Source organism: Fundulus heteroclitus, chromosome 6, assembly GCF_011125445.2.
Source record: "Fundulus heteroclitus isolate FHET01 chromosome 6, MU-UCD_Fhet_4.1, whole genome shotgun sequence".
NCBI classification, from domain to species: domain Eukaryota; kingdom Metazoa; phylum Chordata; class Actinopteri; order Cyprinodontiformes; family Fundulidae; genus Fundulus; species Fundulus heteroclitus.
In genome coordinates, this window is record NC_046366.1 from 5984754 (window position 1) to 6007396 (window position 22643).

A 22643-nucleotide genomic window follows, 5' to 3' on the forward strand; every position below is an offset into this window, starting at 1 on the left:
GAGAATGATTGACACTACCAACAACCAATCAGAGCCTGACATTCCTCTTGGCTCTGATTGGTTGTTTCTGAACGGGAGCGGTCTATTTCTGCAAATGGCAGTAGGACCACTGAGAGGAGCCAGAGGAGCAGGATTTTTTTTCACTGGTTATCTGTCTCATATTTTACTGTCAAGACAGTGACAGCTTTAAGAAATATGTAGAAAAATATATTTTTCCCAAGAGCCAGTTTGGCCAGGCTCTGGATGTTGTGGGGCTGTGTTGGTTAATGCGACTGCAACATTGCGTGGACATCGGGGGCAGTTCCCCTGGATTGGGACACTGGGGTGGTGGTCCCTCTATTTCAACAGGGGGACCGGAGGGTGTGTTTCAACTACAGAGAAATCACACTCTTAAGCCTGCTCCTCCACGTCGAGAGGAGCTAGTTGAGGTGGCTCGGGCATCTGGTTAGGATGCCTCCTGGACTCCTCCCTGGTGTTCCGGGCACGTCCCACCGGGAGGAGACCCAGGGGAAGACCCAGGACACGCTGGAGGGACTATGTCTCTCAGCTGGCCTGGGAACGCCTTGGGATTCCTCCGGAGGAGCTGGCCCAAGTGGCTGGGGAGAGGGACGTCTGGGCCCCTCTACTGAAGATGCTACCTCCGCGACCCAACCCCGGATAAGCGGAAGAGAATGGAAGGATGGATGGAATATATTTGTGCAAAAGTTACCTACTACAGCTTTGAAACCTCCTGGCTCCTTTCACAAGAATTACTGCATCAACGCAGTCACATCTCCATGCCTTGCAATCAGCATGGCATAGAGGATCAGCCAGGGGTTCTGCTCAGTGGTTCAGGAGACCCAGGTTGCTTTGGTAGCCTTCAACTCATCTGTAGTGTTGGTTCTGGTTATGGGTCCCTCATCTTCCACTCACAATACTGCATTAAGGCCAGTCTGCTGGCCAGTCAAGCACAGTAACACTATGGTAATTGACCAGCTTTTGGTACCTTTGTCTGTGCGGGCCTTACCAAGGTTTGCTGGAAAAGAGAATCAGGATCTCCATAAAGCTTGTCAGTAGAAGGACGTATGCAGTCTAACACAAGGAATTTAATAGCTGTAGATCTTATCCATATATCTTGGTGGTGATGGCTCTGGAAAGTTTGAGTCCAGCTGCAGTCCACACATTTTGACGCTACCAAATTGTTGAATGATCTTGCTGGTCAATTCTCCCAAGACGTGTATCTTTACCATTTGCCCTGTTCCTTTAACTACACTTTTCTTTCACTCAGCCTTCCATTGGAGTATTTGTATATAGCACTGGATAAAGCCAACTTATTTAGGTTATACCATTTTTGGCCTACATTCCTTGTGGAAGGGGTCATACCCTGTTGGGAAAGTCAGCAGTCTTCTCATGATTGTGTAGGCTGTAATAAAAATCTAAAATGTCTGTATTAAAATGCTTTTTTTAAATAAACTTTATGTAATATTCTAATTGTCTGACAAATTAAAGGGTGATTCATCAACTCGTGCATAATGAATGTACTTTTTGACTTACTGAAATAAATTTCAACGATATTCAAACAAAATATTCACGTGAACACCTTTTGTTCTCCATGTCTTCTGTCTTTGGCCCACCACAGGGTTGCAGGTAATACTTCCAGGCTACCTACAAAGTCGTTTCATTCAGGCAGCTCTTAACTACATCGGCTGCAAATCAGAGGGCCAGTTTGTTTGCCGGAAGAACGACTGCTGGTGTGAGTGCAGTGTGGACTTTCCTCAGTGCAACTGTCCTCACTCTGACCTGGACACTCTGGAAAACAGCCTGCTGCACATCAGAGAAGCTCTGAGGCTGGCCAACAAAGAGTTTGAGGAATCTGGTGAGTAACAAGCTAATGTTGACCCTTTCAAATCTGAAAATGTCAGCGTGAATAGTGCTTTTAGTGGTAATAAAAACATACAGATGGTACATTGGCTTTTAAAACATTCCTCTATGTTCTGTCTAGGGTTCAAAGCGAAGGAAGTCTCTTCCTCTGACAAACACATTTATACCTAAATCTATGAGTTTAAAAGCTGTTTTTTTCTTCCTTGTTCCTTCTGTGAACATAGCGTTGGTGTTCACTGCAGACAATTCATAGAAGCAACGGTTAGCTTTCAGTGACTAGATGGATGCTTTTATAAGTTGCTTCATTAGGTCTTAGAAAGTCAAATTGTTCAGACCAAAAATCTACAAGGTCAAAAAAAAAAGTATAAAAACGTTTTCTCTGACTTAATAAAAAGGGTTAAAAAAAGAAGAAACACCAATGTTTAAAACCTCGGCAGTCTAAGTTATTCTAACAGAAAAAGAAATATGACTTGATGAATTGTGAAATTTGTTATCCCTGACACATCTTATTCATATTTCTTCAGTTTCTGGCTCGTGAAATAAGACGTGATAACACCATCATTTTTTCAAGTCATCACTTTTACATAATGAACAGTTTGAAGGTATATAAATCATTTATTCTCTACATAACTGAAAAGACTATATTTGCATACATTTGCTTCTGACAAAAAGCAGCAAGAAAGACACAAAATAGAATCAGATTGAAGCATAATGGGAGAGACACTGCATAAAAATAGCAGAATGTGGAAATTGCACATTGAGGCTGAGACATTAGCGTGAATGCCTTGAGCGAGTTACGCAATCTTGAAGAAAAACAATTATAAAGCAGGGAAGAAATGATTTTTTTTTTTAAGAATTTCTTTTCCTAATGAAAATTTAATTAAACGAGATGGTGATTCAGACATCCACCCCAATTCTGTAGTCTCCAACATATGTACAATGGCCTGCAAATATTTGTATCCCTCTTGACACTTTTTTATGTGTTCTTGCCTCACAACCTGGTTTGTACTATTTCACTAACACATCTACAACTTTGAAGATTTATTATATTTTATTGTGAAGCAAAAAACAAATAGGACAAATAACAGAAAACTTCAGTGGGTATTACGGTTCATTCCACCTAAACTCAATACTTTGTAAAGTCATGCTTTGCTGCAGTTCCACCTGAAAGAGGTTTTGGATAAGTTTTTTTATGTGTTTGTCCCAATGGCAAGATGTCCATTGGGATTTTCCCTCAAGGTTAAAACTGCTCCAGCTCCTTCTCCTGTTGCATGGTGTTAACTTGTGACAACAATATTCAAGTCTAAACACAGATTCCTAATTGGATTGAGGTCTGGACTTTGACAATGCTATTCCAACACATTTAAATGTTTCCTCTTAAGCCACTCGAGTCTTGCTTTAGCTGTATTTTCTGGTCATTGTCCTGTAGGAAGGTCTCAAAATCACAGGCAAACTGGCGCTGGTTTTGCTCCAGAATATCTATATATTTAGCATCTTTCCCTCTACTTGGACCAGTTTTCCAGTCTCTGCAGGCGAAAATTCTGCCACCACCACCATGTTTCACTGTGGGGATGATGGGGTGCGTTGGGTTTGCACCAGACAACGTTTTCCTTGTTGGCCAAAGAGTTAAACTTTAGTCTCATCTGACCAGAACACCATCCCCCATACATTTGGGAAGTTGCCCACGTGCCTTTTGGCAAACTCAAGCTATGTCTTCTTATTTTTAACAACAAGTAAATGCTTTTTTCTGGCCAGACTTCCATAAATCCCAGCTCTATGGAGTGTACAGCTTATTATGGGCCAATGGACAGATACTGCCGTCTCTGCTGTGGAACTCTGTGGAGTTACCTATGAAAAAGCTATCAAAACCAGTTAGCCCCATATTGAAATGTAATACCCTCCTCCCTTCTAAGTCATGGTTAACTGTGATCGCTCAGTTCAATTTTGCTAGCCACACCTAGACTTGAGGATTGCCACACCGCTAGAATCTTAAAATCACCTCAACATAAAGTATGCTAACATGTCTCAAAAAGCAACACAACTTGCCCCAATCTAAAGAAATTCAAGTACAAAAGACAAAATAAATCACATCTGTCAGTCTGTAAAGGATTACAAAGCCATTTCCAAGGCTTCAGAAAAGTTACTTACTTAGTTGCTATGAGTCTCCAGTAAACCCCAGTGAGAGCCATTAACCTCAAATATGGAAAGAAATTATTTTAAGTGATGTTGATGACCTATTCAGGTGGTCACAAAATACTTAAGGGGTGGTTGTCTCAGTTTTGCCAATAAACATCTTGACATTCTCCAACACTTCTTAGAAACAATTAAGTGGAAAAGTGGGAAATTGTTTAGGCTAGACTCAGCATTGGTACTGGACTTGAAGTACAGACTATTCAATTAAATTTTTTATTCAATACAATTCAATTTTATTTATATAGCACCAATTCATGAAACATGTCATCTCGAGGCACTTTACAAAGTCAAATTCAATCATATTATACAGATTGGTCAAAAATGTCCTATATAAGGGAACCAGTTGATTGCTTCAAAGTACAAGCTACAAGCAGCATTCACTCCTGGAGAAGCGTAGAGCTACAGGGACTAATATTCTAAATATTTTTGTACTTTGTCTGTAAAGAAGTTAGCAAATTCATTGCACGTCCTGGTAGAGTGGAGTTCAGATGCTACAGCCTAGGCTTGTCAAAATAATAGATGTTTTCATATGATCAATACTAAACAGAATTATTCAGTTTTACAAATTATGCAAAGGTACTCATTGGTCCAAGTCACGGCACTTTTTTTAACTTAGCACTGCAATGACTGCCTCTCCCCTTCCTACAGCCACTGATCCACACATTGTTCTGCTTCTGGAAGTTTAAACTCTGCTGTCATGTTGAGCTCAGCCAGAAAAACATATCACCCTCTTTATCAACAAGACAAACATAAAAGGGTGGTTTGGAGGAACTTTACTTATAAGGCAGAAGACTAGAACAACCAGAAATTAATTTGCAATTTCCAGCCAGGAGATGTGATAGGAGCAGTAGGCTACACTTAAGTGGCCGTATAAGAGCACCTTCTATAAATTAATTCACTTTTGTAAATAGAAAGCAGTTCCGTTCAATAAATTTGCAACTCACATGGGATGCGCCAATGTGCCTAACAAATATAGAGCCTGGTATAACACGTGATTCTTTTATACAGCATAATAGTAGGCTTCTGTTGGGAACAGACTTCAAACAGGGGCTGTTCCCGATTGCTGGCTTCTAGGTAAGTTTTATGGTTTTATATGACGTCCTGAATTGGTTTAGGGTTTTCATTCTTCTATGCATAGGGCTTTATTTTCAAAGACTCCAAATAAGGAGCGCTAAATTGCGTGGGCAGAAAAAAAGTTTGCAGGTGCATTAAGTGGGCATGTTGCAGGTGATTTTTCAAAGATTGCTTCCACAATGGATAAGACATGCAACATTGATTCGGTCCACCTCATTTAAATTAGTAAACTGCGTGTGCTACTGGCAGTTTGGGAGCTACCGTAAAAGACATGAAGTTTTAAGAAATGTTTACATTTTTGAACACCCAGGACACACAAAATAATTTTAATGAATAGACAAGTTCTGCTATTTAACTTTGTCTTTTATTAAAGACAATATTAATTATTGTGATAACAAATAAAGGGGAAAAATGTCGTTTTGTCAGCAGAGGTTCTGCAAAAACTGTTCAATTACATAACAACAAAACTAGACAAAACCTTTATTTTTCTACTGGTTTATGTATCAGTGACGGGTCAAAAGCAACAGCTGAGCAGCGCTTATCCAGCCTCCAATGACTGAAAACCTTCCTTTAGTCATTGGTGGTAATAATGAATGATTATCTATATCTATATAGATAGATAGATAGATAGATAGATAGATAGATATGCATATATATATATATATATATATATATATATATATATATATATATATATATATATATATATATATATATATATATATATATATATATATATATATATATTAAAATAACAGATATATCTATTTACCCAGTTTTCCCCCGTTCAGGGGGAAAACTGGTGTCTATCTCCGTGCTGGAGATAGACACCAGCCCTCATGATTCTGTACAGATAAGTGGGTAGAGTAATAAATGGATAGATGGTTGATAGAAATTAAGAATTTTATTTATAGTGCACTCTAAGTGTCTCAAAATGCTTCAAACAAAAGCTAAATAAGTTGAAAATATAAAAAAAACAACCAGTTAAATTTAAAAGATTACATATCAATCATAAAACCAGGAAAAGCAGACTCCAGCTGTCAGCACCTTCCCATCCCCACTCTGAATCCAGGAAGGAGCTGTACAGTCAGACAGCAAGATTAATTTATAAACAGCTGAATTTACCTGAACCAACTCCTCACTGCAGCCGCTTGAGCGAAAATACTGCAAACCAAGAAAACCCCATAATAATTTAATACTACATAAATGTGCTTTGACCGTTGGAGATATGCACAAGCCCCCTGTGAACCTGGATAGATAAGAAGTTATAGATAATGGGTGGATGGAGAACTGTGCTTGGTACAGAGCACAGTGTATAGGAACACTGAGGGTAGGGGGAAAAATTCCTCTTTCCACAAGGTATGGATGTGCACTTTATGTGTGGTAGTTTGCGCCTGATTTTCAATTGTGCTAAATATAGGCACAAAAACTGTGCCCACAATCAGTTTCAGGTTTCATAAATCCCTTTGGATTCAAACTAATTCAATATTCTTATCCCGGTTGCTTAATACCTGGCTCCCCACGCCCCTCCCTAAGCCTCAGACAGAACAAGCTGCAGTATAACGTGCTGCATGGTTGCACATTAACCATCATTAAACGCACCATTGGGCTCCTCAAAGGCCGCTGCCGCTGCTTGGACAGGAGGGACGGCATCCTGTTGTACACCCCATGGAAGGCATGCCACAGTCTGCTAGCCTGTGACACATCTTCATGGTGTGCCTCTGCCAGATGTGGGTGTCTACAACCATGATCCAGATGCTAGAGCAGCACCTATGGTTGAGGTCAATGCATCGGTTGGATTGTGGCGATTGGACCTCACATAGATTTTGTAGAGCAAAACGGGTACAGACAGTTTATATTTAAGTAATTTTAAACAAGGGTTTGCCTATCTCACATGAGGTGTCTTGCTCTCTGTAATTCAGTGCAAATAACCCTTGGGGGGTTTGACTATGTCTGCCTGATTGAAACACAGCAGTGGTGAGCACCCAGCTGGACTGATGTCCTACTGTCTCCGAGGTCTGCTGTCTCTCTGGTCCAGACGGCTCGTTTCCCACGTTCAGCTGCTGTGGGAACACTGGGGGCAGGACTGAGGTCCTCGGATTCCACGTCACTTCTCCTGCGGTCCCCATTTTCCCCAAGTTGTTCAAATAGAGGTCCATTAAAATGACTGTTTGTCCAGTCTGTATAATGATGACATGTCACTCTATTTTCCATTGTGTGATTACAGCATAATCATAGTACTTTGTTTCATACATCGACGTGTTCGTACATAACAATCATGTCTGAATCAACCTCATGTGCTGGCAGAATGCCCGTGTTTCTCGCCTATCATACCAGCCACCCTCGCTCTGGCAACCTAGGGCCTCCACCTGTGGCTTACACCTCCGCCGATGCACAGCAGCTCTCTTCTCGACATCCAACTTGATGTTGTGCCTTTTTTCTGTCGGCCACGGATCCTCCTTCTGCTCTTGCTGCGTTTACAGCATTCACTACCTTCTGCCACTCCGTTGGTTGCATTTTCTTACCGATACCGGTGGAATGAATGGCAAATAAAGTTGTACGTCTTGCCTCCACCTCCGACACTAACACATCTGTTTCACATCCAGTGAGTCTTCTCTTCCTTGCTTTACTGACCGCCACCCATACCCACGATTATTTGGGCACCCCCTCCGTGTATTTATAGCACTTTGCATATTTATTTTTAGGCGAAGACAGGATGGTCCAGGCTGCATGTGATGAATTCGATAATTCAAAAATTACAATATATGACTGAAAGGTGTGCAGTATTGTGTACGCACGTTTTTTTCTTCTCCCTGGCGCTAGCTTTTAGTATAAAATCTGCGCCCTCTTTTGTGCTTGAGGCGACAGGTATTTGAGGCGTTCTATCTAGACCACCCCTTATGGAGTAAATGAAGGCCTTGATTGGTTGCATCAGGAGAGGCCACATTCGATATTTCAAATGTTTGAAAATAACTTAGACTACAGGAGACATTGAGAATAGGATTTAGAGTTACATTTGAAGGAAGTCCAAATATATCCAATTCCTATTAATGCTGTGTATTGCAAAGCCCCAAACAATTAAAGGTATTTCCAAATAGCCCTAATTCATAGTACCCATCTATCCAATATTTACATCCACTTAGCCATACAGGGTTGTGGGGGCACTGGTGCCTTTCTCCAGAGGGTGAGAGGCAGGACCCACCCTAGACTAATTTGCAGTATGCTTTGGATGTTTTTTGGTGAAACACAGTCCATTTGCCTTTGAGGCCACTTTAACAACACAGACATAGATTTTTTTTTTTCTTTTACCAAAGGAAATAAAGAATGAATGGGACCCAAAATCCACAGTTTCAGGTGACAGCCAGAAATAATCGAAGGCCTGGACTCACACAGCAAAAAAAGCAAAAACACTGCAAGAGACATCAGACAAAGCATCAGGATCCAAAAATGGTCAAACAGATGTGTTCTGGCTTTGCAGGACTAAAGCTGGAGGCCAGACAAACACATTCAACAAAAGAACATTGAGTAAACAAGAATTGGCAGAATAAACACTACGAGAGGAGCTGAAAAATGAGCAGCTGGTATTAAAACTTGGAAACCAGGACAACTGCATGTGATGATAGCTTAACCGAGGAAGGTCTACCTAAGGAAACAGGAAGCAAAGGAAAATATCAAACAAGGCGAAAGGTAAATTGGGTTCGAATGGTGTGGCGCTCTTTCAAGACCCATACTAACTAAACCCACTGACCTAGGAAAGTTTAACAAACAAAAGATATTTTGAAAGATGAACTATCTGACATAAAAGATTTTCTAATTGAATATTTTAATAAAGATAATTTAGCCTTTTGAATCTCTTTTTGCTCAGCCAATAGCATGACGAAAGGATAAAATGCTTCACAGCTCATAATAAACTGTCTCTGCCATTAAAGGCAATACGTATGAAAATCCCAATAGCTCAGAAAATGGTCATTACGATGCATTAGATGAAGTATTCTTATCATTGCTATAAGGTCAGTTATTCACAGGGTGGTAGTTTGCAAACGTGACATCCTACATGAGCAAAGAATATGAGTGCAGGAGTGAGTGTGTTCTGCTCTCATGTCAAGTCTGGTATAGCACCTTGCAAAAGTATTCATGCCTCATAAACGTTTGCACATTTCGTCATGATAAAGCCAGAAACTTCACTGTACTGGTAATGGGATTCTACACTGCAAAAACAGACCTTAAAATAAGTAAAATGTTCTTAAAATTTGGGTTTTTGTCCTTGATTTGAGCAGGTAAATGATATTATCTGCAAATGGAATGAGTATTTTGACCCCTAAAATAAGATAATTAAACATCCTGCACTTGAAATAAGATGATGGAGATGAATTTTTCCTATTTTAAGTGCAAAAATCTTATTCCATTGGCAAATTATCTTATTTACCTCCTCAAATCAAGGACAGATACACTCATTTTAAGAACATTTTACTTATTTTTAGTTCAGTTTTTGCAGTGTACATGACAGATCAAAATAACGTAATTTTTTTTGTAAACTGGAAATGAAAAGGGTGTGGTGTGCAGTCTTTAACTCGATACCCCTAAATAACTTGTAAAAATAAGTATAAAGCAGGGTTAGGTTATTAAACAACACGCTAAGCTTTGAGCGTCTGACAGAGCTCTGTTCACTCTGTTACCTGGAAAGGAGAGAGATCGGACTGGTTGGGCAAGAAGAGCAATAATTAAGGAAGCAGCCAAGAGGCCCATCCAACTCTGGAGGAGCGACAGAGATTCACATCGATGAAGATTCCATCGACGGGACAACTATTAGTCTTGGAGTCTGGAAATTTGCCCTTTATTCAAAGGGGCAAGAACAATGCCAGATTGCAGTTTGCTACAAGCCATACAGCAGCGTGATAAAGAAGGAGATCTGGTCAGATGATATCTAAACTGAACGTTTACAGCAGCAACAAAAGAATGGGCCAAAATGTCAGCGTCTATATCCGAAGCTGACGGCAACATGCCACAAAAGACTGTCAGCTTCAAATGTAGCAAAAGGTTCCTCAAAGTAGGACTTAATACGAACCCAGACATTTTAGATGTTAATTTGCATTAATGTTTAAGAACTATGAATAGGCTTGTAACGTGACAAAATGTATAAAAGAACCAGCAGGCATTAATTCTTTTGAAAGGCACTGTGAACAAATATCTAGCCTAATTTAAGTTAACACGAATGAAGTGTTCATGGACGGATATGTCGTTTGTTTTCTGACCCAATCGGCAAAGGGAAATTGACTATGTCAACATGTTTTCCTCCCGCTTTGCTGCTATTATCGAGGCTGTTTAGCTGGTCGATTATCTTAGGCAAACAATGAAAGGAAAGAGGTTTTTTGGATATTTTTTAATCCTTGGGCTTTTAGCCACAGGCAGGGTTTATTTAATCATTTTCTCCTTCATACCAGAGGAGTTCCTAGGCTTCGTTGGGAAGCTGCCAGTCCACTACGCTGTGAACACATCTGTCGTGGAGCACTTGTGGAGGATGGATGTTGGGCTGCTGCCGCGCTACAGGCAGCTGGAGACCAGCAGCAAGCAGCTCCTCGCCAGAGCCCACCGCACGACTAACAAGCTCTTCAGCCTCAGCAAGAGGTGCCGAAAGCCGCCGAGGATTATCCTGCCGAGGCCGAGGTAAGATGTGGGACGGGAGCGAGTGAGAGAGAGGAGTATGCGTGTTAACCCAAGCTGCTCCCCTGAACCTATAATTATGAGAATGATTTATGCACGAGGCGGAGAGAGAAAGCAGCAGAGCAAGACAGTGCTTATTAGAAGGCACTTGAGGAAAAGTAGCCGGCGAGAGAGGTGAAAAGTGCTGACGGGAGCGAAGCTGCAGCCCCAGTCGGCAGGAGACTAAGGGGCTCATGTTTGGCAAAACACCGCCGATTTCTAACCATCTGTAGTTCTGCGCAGGATAACTCTAAATAAGGCATCTTAAGATTTCACGCCAAATATTTGATTCGTTTTTCTGAAAACATATCGAAGTGTGTGTGCTGCTGCAGTGATAGATAAGTTAGTCTCATCTGTTCAGTCGTTTCAGCCGCACTCCCACCTGGATGCTCTCTTTCTCGCAGATTGATGGCTCTCTTATCAACACTCAATACCGAAAGCTATTTCTGGCAGGAAAATTAGCTACATAATACACAACCCATCAGTGTGCCTCTCCTATAATCCCCCTGCCTCTTCACTCCACACTCTGACAGCACCTTTGTATCAAGCTCCTTCTACTTGTAAAATTGGAATTGGTTTGGGCTATTTTTGTTATCTACGATTTACATTTCCTTTTTTTTTTTTTAAACCCAAATTATTATTTAGGCTGTTGTAATTGTTTTAAGCCACCCTGTCCCCCCCCCCCCATTTTGATGTGATATGCTGCTTTTTATTAATCCAGTGGGACGTAAATATGTAATCTTTACATTTTCAAAAGTTAAACATTCATTTTTAGAACTTTTTCCTTATTAGTCTTATTTTGGCTTGTGGCTCATAATACACTGTTACTAAAAGTATTCACACACACCCTCCAGATGATTGGATATAGGTGTTTTAATCACTTCCATGGCCACAGGTGTATAAAATCCATCATCAAACATGAAAGAATGAGTTGCTTTCAGGAGCTCAGTGGATTCCAGTGTGGTACTGTGATAGGAATATCATATATGCAGTAAGTCCAAATTTCCTCAATGCGAAATATTCCACAATCAACTGTTAGTGGAATTATAATAAGGTGGACGTGATTATGAATGACAGCCACTCACAAAGTGAGCCACCAAAGAATCACAGTGGAAGTTGAGGCACAAAGTGTGCAGGGGTTGTCAACTTTCCCCAGAGTCCATGGCTACAGACATTTAAACGTTGTGTGATCAGATTAGCTCAAGAGCAGTTCATAGAGAGCTTCATGGAATCGGTTTCTATGGCCGAGCAGCTGCATCCAAGCCTTACATGATTGACTCCAGTGCGTGGGATGCATTATTCACCTGCTGGGTTTGACTCCGTTAGTTCCAGTCAAAGGAACCCGAAATGTTACAGCATGCCAAGACATTTTGGAAAATCTTGTGGATTCTTCAGTCCATATATGACTGTTCACCAGTGCACAAAGCGATGACCATAAAGGTATGGATTAATGAGGTTGGTTTGGAGGAACTTGTCTGGCCCCAGGTCTGACCTCAGCCCAATAGAACACCTTTGGGTTTAGTTAATGCAGCTAATGTGAGCTAGGAACTGACCTTCCAACATCAGTGTCTGATCTCACAAATGGGCTTCTGAAAGCATGGTCAAAAGTTCCCATAAAATCACACTAAATCCTCCAAGTTTCCACATGTGACGAAAATCTTGATGCGACTCGTCTGGTGCTCAGTTTATTTCAGAGTACAATTTCAGATTCTCTCACTGGCTTGGAACGCTCTTTACAGACAGGCAGAGATATCTCAGAGGATTTCTGCACCTGTAAATATGACCCTGGCAGGTCCCTGAGGTCCTGTGATCAGGTGAAGGTGCTCCCATACTAAGTTGGAAGGAAATGGCCTCAAGAGTCTGGAATTGTTTTCATTTAGACTTGAAATTAGTAGTTTTTGCTTTTTATTCATTTTTATTTTTCTTAACTGTATGAAATATTATGCTTATTTAATGTTTTTTTATATATAGAAATGTGGCATATAAATAAAATCTTCCTTCCTTCCTTCCTCCCTTCCTTCCTCCCTTCCTTCCATCCTTTTGCCATGTCAAAAGTAAAGAAACTGCATAAGAGGAAGACACCAAGTATAAGACAGCCAAGCCCAGCCAAACGTGACCAAATATGATGACGTGTCATGTGAATTACAGAACTCCAGCAGATGAACATGGTGGCCACCTTTACGGAGATAGCTATGACTCCACCACACATTTTAATTTTAATGGAAATGTATTTTATTATTTTTTTTTATATTGCATCTTGTAAAGTGAAGAGGAATACGCCTGAGAGCAGTAGCTATGAAATCTAACAGACTTGCACACTACCCAGGGATTTAATACCAAGCCCAGTCTACCAGTAATTGGCCACAGTGGATGGTTTGTGACAAAAAATCATAACATAGAAATTCTCTCAACATTTTGAGCCTTACTGTCATTTAGGCTCTAGTTCTGACCAGCAATACTACTCTGCTGCTCACCTGTCACTAGGATAGTTCATATCAGCAAATCATGTGGTGGTTGTGTTAAGCAAAGCAACAACGAATGGAATTTTACTCTTGATTTTTTACTTGCATTACGGTAATGAGGATGACAAAGTGGCATTCCAAGGACTCTGTCCATCATCTCCAACTGTCATTAAACATACACATTTGGAGATAATAGTTTTATTTAATTTAAAAAGGGATCCATGTACATCAGCAGATGTTGTGTGCTGGCAGAGGACACATAGAAACCATGGGAAACCACCAATTTTCTTTTCTGAGACACTTTCTGAAACACTCACGGTGGTCTAGCTGCTGTCTCTGGTAGAACTCGCTGTTGCGGGATCTTTGTTGTGTCCTCGCCCCTCAGCCTTGAGCTGCTCTAGCTTTTAAAGCCAGGATTCCAGTAGCTTTAAAATCCTGGGACTGGATATGTTTCCAACAGAGAGTCTGTTTTTCGTGGGTGAAGAGATTACTGCCCTCTTCGCCTGTTTACTTTTAAAAGTTTCACAAATGTTTTCGGGTGCAGCGGTGTTGGAAAAGTAAGAGTGTTCCCGTCATTGTTTTTGTCCAGAAAACACTTTTTTTCTGTTTATTTAGCAATAGACAGTAAACTATCCATATGTGGTAGTGTTTTTTGTTCTAAAAGTCTAAATCTAAAGAAAATGGCTCCAAATGCTCATTTTAGGTCCCCAAAGTGTGTTTCAAACCCACCTGCCTTGAAAGATAATGGAGAGACCAATTGCTATTCATCTAGGTTTCATATTTTTGAAGATTTTTCATATTTATTGCTGTAATGTTTGACAATTCCCCATTAACGTTGAACTAAATGCCACTTCAAAAGAGAAAAACCCCTGGCTAATAGAGTTTTTTATTATCTTCATGGGGCCAGTAGAGCAGTGTAGCGTCTCCAAACGCGATGCGCACTGAAACACTTGTCTCATCTCTCCCCCAGGCCCCTGCACTTCTGGCTGAACTATGCCCTCTCCATGTTGTACTGCAGCGAGAACAAGCAGGTCGGTGTTTACAGCGAGAAGAGTCGCAGCTGCTCCTGCCCCTATGACCACCCGCCGTGCCAGGGCCTCGTCCCCTGCTCCGTGGGGGACGGTCCCCGCTGTGCCTCCTGTTCCACGGAGAACCGGACTCGGTGCTCCAGCTGCAACCTGGGATTCACCCTGACCCAGGGGGCCTGCCGCCCCGCGGTGCCCGACCCCACCGACCCGTACCTCGGCATGGAGAGCGACAGGGATCTGCAGGATCTGGAGCTGCGCTTCTTGATCCAGCGGCGCGACCCGCGCCTCGCTCTGCACGGTGTGTTTGTGAGCAACGACGTGCGCATAAACACCTGGTTCGATCCCTCCTGGAGGAAGAGAATGCTGCTCACGCTTAAGAGTAACCGAGTCAAATCCAACCGGGTTCACATGCTCCTCGGACTCACCCTGCAGTTTTGCCTCACCAGAAACAGCACACTGGAGCCGACGCTGTCACTGTTCGTCAATCCTTTTGGGGGCAGCCATTCTGAGAGCTGGACCATGCCTATAGGTCAGCACGGATACCCAGACTGGGAGCGGACCAAGCTGGACATCCCGCTGGACTGCTACAACTGGACGCTGACTTTGGGAAACAGGTGGAAGAGCTTTTTTGAGACCGTTCATTTTTATCTGAGGAGTTTCAGCAGGGACTCTGGAGCAGGAAACAAGAACACGAGTCTATACAGCGATCCCCCGGAGGACTCAGAGCCGTCCAACAACATCGGCTACATGAAAGTGAACAGCATGCAGCTGTTTGGGTACAGCGTCCACTTCGACCACGAAGCCATCCAGGACCTGATCCTGCAGATAGACTACCCGTACACTCAGGGATCACAGGACTCTGCCCTGCTGCAGCTGGTGGAGCTGCGCTACAGGGTGAACCGCCTCTCTCCCCCGGGGACACCACACGTGGATCTGTTCGCCTGTCTGCTCCGTCACAGACTCAAACTGACCAGCGCCGACGTGACGAGGATACTCACTGCCCTGCAAGCGTTCAGTGCCAAACATCCAAACTACACAGAGTACGAGGCCAATAAACTGTGCAGCTAATGGCCCACCACCCCGTGTTTTTTTTACTCTTTTCTTGCCACAGACAGACTTGTATCCACGGGCAGCTGGATCATATTGTGTCATGTGTGTGGTATGTTGTTTACGGCCGTGCTGTACATACACAATGTGAAAATAAATTTGATGTTTTTTTTAAATATATTTTCAGTGCAGATTTGTTTATCTCAAAAAATATCAAGAAATAATGTACTTCACATACAATCCCATTCAAAAGTATTCACAAATTTTACACCTTTTGTCTGGTTACCACAGCAAGCTTCTATATTTTTAGGGTTTAGTGGTAAAAGCAGGATCATGAAGACCAAGGAAGTAGGGCTGCAAAAAAATGCAATAAAGAGGATTCCGTCATACTGTATTATTAAATTGTCACTCAAAACAGATGAAAGTGAATATGTCAAATTCAATTATATTAAAAACTAACAAATAAATGAACAATTTCACAATTAGCAGGATAATTTAGCTCTACACACAAACACACGCACACACATATATGCATATACATACACACATGCACGCACATTTACCTTTAAAATTAATTAATTTAAATTATATATTTATTATGACTTAAAAAATATTATTTAAGGATTAAATGACAAACAAAAGTTATTTCCAACACACAAATTTACCTAAATGTTACAGTAGCTACAGACAGTTTCCACAAATATATTTAATTTTGATCAAATATTTTCATTAAATTTCCAGTCACTTTCTGTCTTAGATCACTGTGAATTTCAATCCCAGGTGACTAAACTGATTTATCGCATTGGTGAGTAGTGCAGAGAGCAGCGACTGTGGTTAAAGCAATCGTGGAATGTGTCTGGGGTTTAGATCGAGGCACAGCCATGTGTGCGGCGGTCCCGCATAAAGTTCAGACCTAAATCTATTGCAAGACTGTCATTCACAAATTAGCATATGAATGACGCCTTGTTCTTCTATCCAACTGTCTTTGCTCTCATGTTTCATAATGTCTTCATATTTATAAAGTTCCCAAAATAGCTCCTTTAATAGCAGAAACGAGCTTGACAGAAGAGTGTTCCATTCAGACTACGTTTGGAACTGCGGCCACTTTTAACACTCTTAGACCATCAAGTCAGCGTAGTTAAAATTGCTAGAGAAGGGTTAGGGTTAAAACTTCTCTCCTGCACAACACTGCCAAAAGAACCAACAGCTTTAATTGCAGTGAAAGGCGGTTGTACCACATACTGATGCGTCAGACTACAAATGCATGCCACATCTTTCAGATTTTTTTTTTTTTTGCAACAAAAAATGTCCAGACTATGTATCCTTTTCCTCCCACTCACAGTTGACAAGCACATTCTTCTCTGTGTTGGCCCATTCGCATAAAAGCCTAACATACTGACGTTTCAATGTCACATGACAATGCAAAAAAAGTTTAAAGGCTGCGAATGCTTTTGCGAGGCATCCAGAGTTCTGCAGCAGTTTAACACTTCCGAACTGTTCTTTTAATCTTAAAACATCTAAAATGTGTTTTTATACAGCACATCAAAAACATAATGCTCGGTTGTCGTCCCTCCCGATCATTCCTTTCCTTCCCACTTGAGAGTCTGAGTGGTGTGTGTGCTGCGTTGTTTTTGCCCATCTGGAACCTCAGAACACAAGGTCCCCATTCTCCATTCAGGCAGCGGCATCGCCACTGATTACTAAGTATATAGTAAGAGGAAGGAGGGCTGGGAGTCGCCTTCTTCGGTTCCTCCGCCGTCCCTCTACGCCATTCACAGTTACTGTGATGGATGAGCGGGGCAGCTGCAGAGACATGCCCGGCATCAAACAACAGCAAAGCGAGTTATCAGCCGCACGGATCGCGCTCTCACCCGGCGCCACAGCTATTTGGGCCCTCCCCACCGTGGCTCTGGCCAAAAGGGAAATCAGCTTTAATCCCCCAAGAGTTGTCAACGTTGGAGCCACGGGGTAGCGCCGCGGTGCTGCTTTGATTAGGCTGGCATCTAGGTGAGCTCGCAGCAAAAAAACGAGGCTTCATCAACATTCACCACACGCGCTTCTCCTGAGATTGAAGACAGACACAATTTTCTCTGATGCCGTCATTCCGAATGAATGGGAACGAGGCCGCTGATGCTGTTTTGATTGTGAGCTGAGCCGCTCCAAACCTCACGTACATTACTGTACGACGCACCCTGCTGGAGTGGTAATCTTAAATCGGTTTATGTGGCACACGATCGATTGGCAGGGCTTAAAACTGTGCTCAAGGCACTGACTTCATTACAAGTTTTAGCACCACTTCCAACAGGCTGCTTTTAAGCTTCGGCATTGATTTTTCAATGTTACAAGCCAGTTTTCAGACACAGCTCTGTCTCCAGGCTCTGAGTCTTTTATTGAGTTATCAAACATAACACGAGTATTGGCTAATTTAGTCCTCTCTCTGAATAATCACCCTTTATAGTTCTGGTTTTACAACCTTACTTTTTTTTCCCCCTTCTTTTCTGATGTTCTCATTTTAAAAAAGTTGACATAGAAAAGTTTGTAAAGCCGAAGCCATAATGTTTCACCGAGTAAAATCTTTGGAGGAAAGTTTGCATTCAGAAGGACTGCGGGGAAAACAGTTAGGAGAAAAATCTGGACCCGATCCGAGGAAAGGGTTAAGTCCTTGGGTTTAATGGGGAGCATCTGCTGTGCTTTTAAACCTTTTAAACAAGCAAATATTCTGCATCTGGGCATGAAAATGTGGTGGGGCTGTGTTGGAAGGGCTCCAGAAAAACTCTGGCGTGCTAGGAAGGAGGGAATAAGAAACGGCGGTACAGGGGCTTCCATTTGGAAAGCAAATATGGGTTTAAGGACGATCGCCTCAGTCTGTAAAACGTTCTGCTTGTTACTGGTTAGAGCTGCTTCACAGGGCATCCATTTCACCTGATTTGCTTATTGGGTTAGAGCATAGAACATTGCAAAAGAAAATGGTTTCATTTCCCTGATGAACCATTTCAAACAGGATGACTAGAACATTTTTTCCCCTGGCTGTCAAAAATGACTGAAAATGTGCTATTAGAGGACATTCAGTCAGTTGCTTGATTTGGTAGAAAAAGATAACAAACCATAGATATGTCAAAAACAGTTTGATTCATTTATGATCCCCTTTGGTGCCACAATGTTAAATCAAAATGTAAATGAACAACTTATTTGTATGAGCTGATCTTTTAGCCCAATAAGGTAAACTATTCCAGTGAATGGTTTGAGAAATTTAACAGATTTTTTTTTTATTATTGGATATGCTTTTATTGGAAGGGATTGTTTGGCATTTTATAAGTGTGTTTGTGTTAAAAGGTCTAAAACATTTAATTTCTTACCTGCAGCAGATAAGTTTCATGGTGCCCTTCTTTAGAGTCGTTGGTCCGGGAGGCTGAAGCCAACAGCTAGTATGAGAAGGACCAGGACCAAGGCGCATTTCTACTGTCTCATATCAGTATAGCAGTTTATGTGAACACTATTTTATAAATGGTAAAACCCTCATTATGATTCCATTGACCAGTTTTAAGAAAAAAAATCTTGGAATCAGTGGTTGAAGGCCACCAATGATTGTCCTGTGTAAAGCCCCTACTGAGAACCGAACATGTAAAGTCTATCCGCTCAGAATATCTATGTAAAAGAAATGTAAGCCAGTGTGAAGAGCAAGATAATAGTTTAAATATAGGCTGCTATAATATGTATGTTTTTTTAACAGCTTTACTTCAGTATTAGTTACTCAGGCCAGAACAACTCTGTTCTCAGTATTTGTTTCACGCAGGAACATCAGTGAAGGCACACCACCTCCAACCTTTACCTCCTGACTAAAGAACCAATGGGTATGAATGCTGGTCCATTACAAACATGATGGTTGGTTCATAAAGAAAATTACACACGTCATCCATCAAGAAATCTTTGAGACCTGAGTTTTTAGAGACAATATAAATTCACTTTGGTCTTAGTTCTCAGACAAGCTGTTAGCTTCATCATTGTGCAGATCAATGAAACAGTGTTCACGAAAACTGATATGATGTTTTTGGATTTTTACACTTATATATACATCTGAGCAAATAGTTTTTGCTCAGATGTCCGTGAAATTATTATCGGGTTCTCCAGTTTTGCATTTAACCTTGTCTTCCTCCTGGACAAAGACAGGAGGATCTACTACTGCCACTAACTATCCTGAAACTGGTGGTGATGGAGGGAATCAGGAACTGATGGCTGGGTGACTGGGAGGGCTCTGGTCACTGACTGGAGGGAAGAAAAGATAGGGCTGAGCACAAAAACAAGCAGGAGGATGAAGCTGTGCAGGCAGAGGCTGACCTTCAGATTGGGTGAATACTGGTGTCCAAGGGGTGGTTAGGCAGCACACAGAGGCCTGTTGGCTTGCTGATGGTGGAGCACGTTAAAGGGTTGACATGTTGACGGTGGTCCGGTGGAACTTCGAGGACACCAGAGGTGTTCGTGGAGCGGAGGTCGACAGGAATACCAGGAAGGCTCTTGGGATCAAAAACTGGAACTGACACAGAGGACAGAGGATCTTCTTCGGAGGTGGGTATTGAGAACGGTCAAGACCAGGTTTCAGACAGGATTGATGCTTCAGGAAGAAGTAGATACAGGAGTGAAACTAGGTACATAAGTTTCAGGAAGTAACTAGGAACAAGGTTCAGTCAGGTACTGCTCAGAGCTAATGCTCTGATAGCTTCCTTCTGTCTCCTGTGCCTTAAGTGCTCCTCTTGGTTGGAGTACATGGAAAAGACCTGTGGCAGTCGTCCACCTGTCACTCCCTAGTGGAGAGAGGTGATAATACAGCACACAACCACCAGATAGACTGTACACAGAACTGAGTACCTGACATAAGCAGGTATACGGGATGGATGGATGGATTTTTTTTTATCCCATAAATTACTACAGGTTAACCACTTATAAGTTTAGCTGGGTTTCTTTCCAGAAACCACAAACGGAGCTAATACAACCATTAACTGTATAATTTTTCATTAACATAGAAAGTACTCCTGGATGAGTTTTTCTATGCTTATTTGTGTGTCTGCTTGTGTGGCCGCTGATATTGAGCCAGCTTGTGCTGGAGGTTTATTTCCTTTAAAGGCGAGTTTTCCTTTTCACTGCAAATACTACAAAAACATTTGATAATTTATTTTGGAATTAATATTGCTTCTGGTCAGATCAAGTAAAGAATAATAACTGTTTGCTGATCATTTCACGGAGCCCTTTCTGAAGAAAAGTTTTAATGTTACACTACAGTTACCAAACTTGATGGAATGAGAAAGCTGTCTAAAATAATAGTGTCTAACTGTGTATTTCCTGTATAGATAATGACTGTCAAAGGCCTACTGCTTACCTGACATGTAGCCCTGTATCATTACCAACGGTTGAAATGTGATTCTTCTTTTTTCACGTGTTTTTTTTTCCCATTGGGATAGCACCAAGCAAATATTTCAACATCATCTTCTAGGTCTAGGTAGATTCAGGATTAATCACATAATTCCACTTTCATTCAATCTTCCACAGCCTATGATTGCTTTATCTGGAGTCCCATTCCCTTTGAATATTTTTTTTACATTTTGGTCCTAAATATTTGCCAAAACATTTCAGTCACATAGCTATAGGTCTTCTTCTAATTAACTCTTGGCATTCATTAGCTACCAGTAGTGGGATTCCACACAGACACTAGTATATTAATGCTTCAAACTGGCTTTAAAATGGTTATAAAGTAATCTTGTAGCTTAAATTTGGTCCTTTTCATACTAAATACTAATGTTTATATCTATTCTGTGTATTATATTCAACTAAACAATCTCTACTCGTTTCAATATCTACTTGACACCAAAAACACAAATAATATTCTTTTAATAATACATTTTTTTCTAAGAACTGTTAATAACGTAGCAATAACAACCCTCACCAGATGCGTCTGGATACTTTTTTTTATCAAGACACATTAGACATGTTGAAGTGTGATGTCCGGTGTGTGGGAATGGGGAGAATTGTTTCATGTAAAATGTTTGTGTATAGCGTGGATCCAGTGCGATATAACCCGGCAGCTAGCCGTTGTTTTGTAAAGGAGACTACTGACTCCCATTTCCCTCCATGCATTTTTCATAAGTACATTTTGTGTTTCCAAGCGCATTAATTTTTTCATTATCATCATCATCATTTCCATTCCTTCTTTTTTTGTGCTGATTCTTGGATGCCTTACTCTAACAGCATGTTTTGCTTTTTCAACCTACAATTTTTTTTTCAACTTCTCTACAATGTATTTTAATATTCAGGAGACTGGGATCAACCAACATCTTTTGCCACATTCAGAGTTGATTTCCGTTCTCGACAGAGTCTTACAGTCCAATGCATTATTGTAACTGACAGCTGTCCTGTTGGGGCCATGTCTCCTGTCAATCAGATAGCTGCAACTGCTTTTTATAGCAAGCAAGTTTGACCTGCAGACGTATTTGCAATAATAGACTTGTGCAGGGTTCTCTCATTATAATTGATTAGCCAAGGAGAAAAAAAAAATAATAATAGTCAGAAGTCCAAACAAATAATTACATGAGCCAAAAAACAAACAAACAGGCACAGTCTGATCCAGGAAGAAAAGAAGTGTTCAAAGGCAAATGTGTAGAAGTCTCCTGGGTGCTGAGGTTGAGAAACAGGAATGTATGTGTGAATGAGAGAACACAGCAATAGGGACATGTCTTCTGAACAAGTAGCCTGCAGTTATTAGAGTCATTGAAAAACAAGTGCCACTGTGTGCATGCTCCTGATTTGCTGTTACAGATGCCCTTAGACGCTATTAGATCAGACTGAAACCAGAGATGGGGGACATTTCAGACTTAAACTTAAATCACATATAAATTGAACAAATAAAGATTTCAGACTCTTTAACACGTCGCCTGAGAATGGAGTCATATCTTACAATCAATTGTCATGTTACTGCGAGTGGAAGCAAGCCAGTATATAAGCCAAAGACTCCGTTGGGTGATGGGCATAGTTTCCTGATATTCAGATGCTTGATTCATCAGCTAGTGATGTTTGCGCAGTGACATTCTCTCAGAGCTGTCTTTATCACTATAAAGATAATTCCTATTAATCCAAATAAAAGGCAAACAGTCAACACAATTTACTACCAACACAACACAATTTACTACCTACACAGTGCCTTACCTTGGGACACGCTTATTGTTTGAACTTAACAATAAAAGTTTTAAATGTAGATTTAGCACTTGATTTTCAAACAGTGAACAACAACAAT

General features: G+C 41.2%; 1 protein-coding gene across 1 annotated transcript in view; it reads left to right on the forward strand.

Annotated features, from left to right (window-relative positions):
• Positions 1 to 15544, forward strand: part of LOC105925191 (BMP/retinoic acid-inducible neural-specific protein 3) — a gene marked incomplete at its 5' end in the record, with an annotated part of 37434 nt that extends 21890 nt beyond the window's left edge. Inside the window, 3 exon segments of the mRNA XM_036137926.1 lie at positions 1619 to 1855; positions 10569 to 10791; positions 14260 to 15544. Coding sequence (XP_035993819.1) covers positions 1619 to 1855; positions 10569 to 10791; positions 14260 to 15385 — 1586 coding nt within the window.
• Between the last annotated feature and the right edge of the window lie 7099 nt (positions 15545 to 22643).